We start from the raw sequence: 6000 nt of genomic DNA on the forward strand, positions 1-6000 counted from the left end.
GGAGGGGCTGGAAAGAATAGACGGAGCATAGGATTTTTAGGGTAGTGAAAATTGTCTTTATATCCTCTGATGGTTGTCACACATTAGTCAACGCCCAGAGACTGTACATCAAGAGTAAGCGCCTATGTAAACTATGAACTTCATTTACTAATAATGCATCAGTAATGGCTTATCACTTTTAGCAAAGGTAGTTCACTAATGCTAGATGTTAATAATGGGAGAAGGGGGCGGGGACTATACGGGAACCTCCTGTACTTCCTGCTCAATTTTCTTTAAACCTTGAAACTACTTCGAGAACTTTTTTTTTTTTTTTGAAGATTTTATTTATTTGACAGAGAGAGACAGTGAGCAGGAACACAAGCAGGGGGAGTGGGAAAGGCAGAAGCAGGCTTCCCGCCCAGCAGGGAGCCTGATGCGGGGCTCGATCCCAGGACCCTGGGATCATGACCTGAGCCGAAGGCAGTCGCTTAACCAACTGAGCCACCCAGGCACCCCGAGAACTATTTTTTTATTAGAAAATTAACCTTTTAGGCAATTCACTTGTAGTAAGAATGCTTTGAATTTAGGTCCGTCTTAAAAAGTCTTGTTCTTTGATTTTAGAATGGCTTAGATCTGATTCTTCTGGACAGATTTTTTTTTTTTTTAGTTCACTGGAAAATTACTGTTGATTGAAGCTGCTGATAGTTCTAAATGGTTCTTGTAGAATAGCTTTCAGGAGCGCCTGGGTGGCTCAGACTTGGTTAAGTGTCTGCCTTCAGCTCAGGTCATGATCTCAGGGTTCTGGGATTGAGCCCCACTTCAGGCTGCCTGCTCATTGGAGAGCCTGCTTCTCCCTCTTCCCATGCTCGTGCTCTCTCTCAATCTCTCTTCATTCTTGCTCTATCCGAAATAAATAAAACCTTAAAAAATCAGCTTTCAAAAATTCACTCTGGTTTTTGTTGTTTTGTTGGTTGGGTTTTTTTTAGAAATTACATTTTCATTATTCCAATGTGCCACCTCCCTGACAAATTAGGAATTTTGACATCAAAGTGTGTTTAAAATTTTGAGTTGAAGAAGGGTGGCTTTCTCCTCCATCTTCATTTATGTCACCAGATAATAAACGGCTCCTCTGTGTTCTCTTAGCTGCGGGGCTCATGCACACGTTCAATGCCCACGCCGCCACTGACATCACGGGCTTTGGAATTTTGGGTCACGCGCAGAACCTGGCCAAGCAGCAGAGGAACGAGGTGTCCTTCGTGATCCACAACCTTCCTGTCCTGGCCAAGATGGCTGCTGTGAGCAAGGCCTGTGGAAACATGTTTGGCCTCATGCACGGGACCTGCCCGGAGACATCAGGTACAAGGATCCTGGGCCCAGATCTGAGGATTAAACTAGCGAGGCTAACGGAAAGTCCTCTGACAAGGAAGAAGCCAAGTACGTGAGCACGACCCCACTGTGTGTGAGGTCAGTGCTGGTAGATAACCTTGGCCGCCTTAGCATGAATGTCGTCAGCTCCCCCGGGTGCTGCAGGTCACCTGACTCCTGCCCGTCTGTGTGTGATCCAACAGCGTGAAATCAGTGTTTTGTTTGGTGACAGGACTGGAGGGAGGGAGAATTTGGGAAAATGGGTCCTTCCTCGGCCTTCATGGGAAACTTAGCATTTGAATGAACTGTGATCCCTCTCTGTTACATTGAACATGGTATATGTTTTCCTTGAAGAAAATGTCCAAAATTGCTATTTTAAGAATGAGATGATATACGATGTCTCCAGAGTGCCCCTTACCTGGACTCTTGTGTTTCACCCAGGATATCCTGCTCCTTTCAGTTTTTCATATTTCTCTTTTCTTTCTAACTTTGTAGTTTCCCTTCCCTGACAAAAGAGTGAAATCATCTGGGGATGTAAAAATACCGGTGCCTAGACCTGACTCCCAGGAAGCCTGACTGCGGCGGTCTGGGGTGGGCCTGGCCCGCAGGAATGCCAGCAGTGCCTCAGTGGGCTTCTGGGGGTGCAGCCAGAGGCGAGGGCCACAGAGCCCTGCCCACCCACCAGCTCTCTGGGAGGGCCTGCGGTTGTCCAGTAGGCCTCCCACGGCCTCTGTACAGGACCCTTCAATTTCCTGTCCTTAAAACAACAACAAACTACAATCCAGTTTCTAGTAAGAAAGTTCCAAGCAGGCACCGGAACTGTTGGTCCTTCATCGGGCTGGAATGGCGCCCACCGCCTGGTGGGCCTGGAGTCAGCAGAGATTACCGTCAGATTCCGTCTGTTTCCTTTACTCAAAAGTGAGAAGTTTTTACTTTTTGTTAAAAGCATAGATACATATTTTTTTCTTGACTCTGTTATTTCTACTTAGGAATACATAAAATTTTCTGTCCTAGCTACCGACGTCGTGAGGGAGGCTCTCGTAAAAATATTTTATGCTTTCTCTGTTTTGAAGATGACAGAGCCAGTGACAGGACCGTGATACTTTGAGGCATACACCTCTTCATGATCTTAACTTTTAAGTTAAAAAAAAAATACAGAAAGTTTTTTTTTATAAAAGGAGGAATCCACGTAGAAAATCAAGTCAAAAAAGAAAAGTTCTCTTTTGGTTTGAAATACTTCTCTCAGTGTGGGAAGAAGAAAGTAGCTACGATGTATGTTCCTGCGCCTTCAAAAAAACCTCCCTCCTGCACGGCGTTCAGTGATTCACACGAGGTCATTTTCACAGTTGAAGCTTCACTATGTGTGTGTCCCTTTAATATAGTGGTTCACCAAGAAGCCGCGCGTTGCTGTAGCGTGTCCTCTGCGGGAAGTCAGTTGACTAGAAAGGGCAGCTCACTTAGAAACGGGTTGGTGGCCGGAGGGCCGTCTGGAGAAACTGCCGGCTCGGCGTCCCAACGGACGATGATCCTTTCTCTCTCTTTTTCCCTTTGCCAGGAGGCCTCCTAATCTGTTTACCGAGAGAGCAAGCCGCCCGGTTCTGTGCAGAGATCAAGTCTCCCAAATACGGGGAAGGCCACCAAGCATGGATTATTGGGATCGTGGAGAAGGGCAATCGCACGGCCAGAATCATAGACAAGCCCCGGATCATCGAAGTCGCACCGCAGGTGGCCACTCAGAACGTGAACCCCACCCCGGGGGCCACCTCTTAATCTCGACCCAAGTAGCTCTTTGGTTTTGTTTTTAAATAGATCTATTTCCTTTTTCATCATTTCAATTAAAGACTATAAACGACCACAAAAATCTCATTGTGTCTACACATCTGGTGACCTTAGGTCGATTTGTGAGTGGATGCAATTAATAAAATAAAATCCATTGCCTTTTTTTCCTGTTACATTAACTGAAGATGCACCTAATCTTGAGGCAGCTTCTGAGTTGAGAATTATATTGTTATCCAATACTGTTGATTCATTTTGAATCTTTAGACACTTATCTCTTGCCGCATAGGCTCTTTTTAAAGGTGCTTTCCCATAGCACAGACATACCCGTCGTGGTGTCAGATAGCACTTGGTGTCTGTTCAGTTTGTGCGTATTTATCATTATCAGTCTGGTCTTTTGTAAGTGTCTTGGATGGTATTCTGGAAAGATGGAATTGGTCAGTGACACAGTGGTATCCCAAGAGCGAGAGGGTTGCATGGTTCCTTCCAGTCCTTGCTTTGTAAAGCCCAGCGTTCTCATTCAAGAGCGTCTCTTTTGACCCAGGACATTTTCCCCGTAGTGTGTTCAGTTCAACAAGGCAAGTGCTTAACTCTGCATGGAAAGCACTCTGGGGACAAAAAAAGAAAGTTAATTTCTTTTTTTGTAGCTTTCCTAATATTTACAGTAATACCATTGACTGTTTTCTTTACGGACAGCAAGCAAGGATCCTTTTTGCAATGTAATTAGATGTTCTCTAGTGCACAGGGAATTGGCCTTCTGGAAGGGCGTTCATGTATAATACTCATTTACAACTCAATCTATAATTAACTACACAAATAATTTTGAAATATAATCAATAATAAAGACTGTTCTCTGGATGGTAGTGGTTACTACATTTTATATTTTGTATAGTGATTTCAGGATTTTTGGTTTCCTAAACTCAGCAGTTCTTTAGCCGAATTCTTAGCATTATTTTGTCCTTGGTGCCAGTACTTTTTTGTGCACGCTTTTTGTGATCTGTGTTAAAAAATCTGCATTGCCAACGTCGCAGCTCGAACTGAAACTTGTTATTCAAATAAATATTTAATTTTTTTTATTGCTCTTGTATAATCAGATGCCCCCTTTAGTATCATTTAGAAGCGTTGGGAGGGTTTTGGCTAAAAGTACAATTTATTGGGGAAAACTAGATTTTAGTTTTATAAACTTTTAAGTCTTTCATGGGGCCTATATTTTCTTGAATTAAATTTTGTAGTGCTAGAACAAATAGGCAATCTAAAAAGGTGTTTATCTGTGTTACTTAAAAACAGAGGCTTCCTTCTATTTTAACCCACTAAACCATAAGGACGGATCGCGGTCACTAAGCACCAGCGCGCTGACTCTTCGAGTGTCCACCTGAGAGAGAAAGCAGCCGGCCCTGCGAGTCTCTGATGTTTACGGGCACCAAAGCCCTGGCGACAGATCCTCTTCTTGCCAAAGGGAGCCACCCCTCCGGAAAGGACAGCCCCTAGAGGCTTTCCTTTGGATGCGCCCGTCCTCCATCAGAAGCCAGAGGGCAGCCTTTTCGCAAGTGTAGCTGGAACTCAAGCCATAGTACGGTGTGCGGGACCCGAAAGGCTGCTTCGGAACTGACATTCCTTGGACGTTTTCTAGGGATTTATACAGATGTTGGTCCTCAAAAGAAAGCTACAGACCAGTGGTCTACAAAATAAAATGTGTTGGAAACCTCTGAGTAAGGTGAACGTACTGTTGGGCTTTTCTTTTTTGGATTCACTAGTGATGACTAACTCCGAATTCTTTTTAATGTTGATCATGCCTTGAATGCCGGTGATTTCCTCGGTGGCAGGCGTGCTGAGAGGAAGAGAGCTAAGCGGATTCTGCACCCGAGGAAACCATCTTCGGGAAGATTCGTATTAATAAAATGGTGGGTACCTAGAGGTCTGGGTAATTCATGTGATCCCGAGGGGAAAGAACGGGTCTTTAAAGCGTGGTTTCCCAGAGAGCATTCCAGATCGCCTGCATTAGGATCACCTGGCGGGTGCTTGTCACAGGCACATTCTCGGGTCCCACCACGGTCCCGCGGAGTCCAGGGTCGGGTGCTCTAGGGAATCCGTCTTCGACGAGCACCCCACGGGGCCAAGTGCACTGAGGTTTGGGACCGCAGACGGAAGGACGGAGCAGGGGGCTAGGAGAGGCGAAGACAGGACAGTGCAGTTTGACGACTTAGCAAAATCTGTTTAGCGTATCACACGATTGGTGGGGAGTTCATTATTTGGCTTCCTGGTATAGTGATTTCTTTTCTTCAAGTCCTATGACGTAGTCGCATCCAAAAATACAGCTTGTTAAAATGCACAGGATTTTTACATACAGCCTGAAAAGGCTGGGCCCTGGTAAGCTCAATTATCCTTCGGGCCACACAAGTGACTCGCCAAGGAATATCAAGCTTAGCTTGTTATTTGCACAGGCTGTGTGGAAACATTGACTGTAACTCTGTCCAGGAAGAGAAACAAATATGACATAAGCAATATGTACTTTTGGGCTAAATATTTTTTAAATGACTTAGTACACTGTAGTAGTCTCCCAAGTTCTGCATGCGTTATGATGAATAAATGCAAGTGTTTAAGTTGTTCTGATTTTAGATGTATGAGCCAGCAGTTTCGGTCTGAATTTAACGTTGCCTTTAAAAGAGTTAAATCTGAATTCTAAGTTTTACAATCTTACTGTGTAAAGAGAGACCAGAATAGCTATACTATACTACTGTTACTATACTTTATTTTCAGAAGGAATAAAGCGAGCATAGATAATGATGCCTCAGATACTGAACGGTCTTGTGTGTGCATGTGTGTGTGTACAAACGGATCTAGATTTCTCCCTACCTACCTTCGCAAGCTCAGAGCACCCTT

General features: G+C 44.5%; 1 protein-coding gene across 7 annotated transcripts in view; it reads left to right on the forward strand.

Annotated features, from left to right (window-relative positions):
* The window catches only part of SEPHS1 (selenophosphate synthetase 1), a 30761-nt gene extending 25932 nt beyond the window's left edge, over positions 1 to 4829 (forward strand). For 3 of the 7 annotated variants that reach the window (XM_025853478.2, XM_073879907.1, XM_025853477.2), the window contains exons 8-10: positions 1123 to 1335; positions 2900 to 3069; positions 4443 to 4829. In XM_025853478.2, the coding sequence (XP_025709263.1) occupies positions 1123 to 1335; positions 2900 to 3069; positions 4443 to 4496 (437 nt within the window). In that variant the 3' untranslated portion in view covers positions 4497 to 4829. Of the gene's footprint in view, positions 1 to 1122; positions 1444 to 1839; positions 2263 to 2899 lie in introns of all 7 variants that reach the window. The other 4 variants (XR_012374568.1, XM_025853480.2, XM_073879908.1 and 1 more) reach the window with 4 other exon arrangements.
* The last annotated feature ends 1171 nt before the right edge of the window (positions 4830 to 6000 follow it).

The sequence above is a fragment of the Callorhinus ursinus genome, unplaced genomic scaffold (assembly GCF_003265705.2).
Source record: "Callorhinus ursinus isolate GAN/ISIS: 27379988/994484 unplaced genomic scaffold, GSC_fseal_2.0 scaffold36, whole genome shotgun sequence".
Classification (NCBI taxonomy): Eukaryota; Metazoa; Chordata; class Mammalia; order Carnivora; family Otariidae; genus Callorhinus; species Callorhinus ursinus.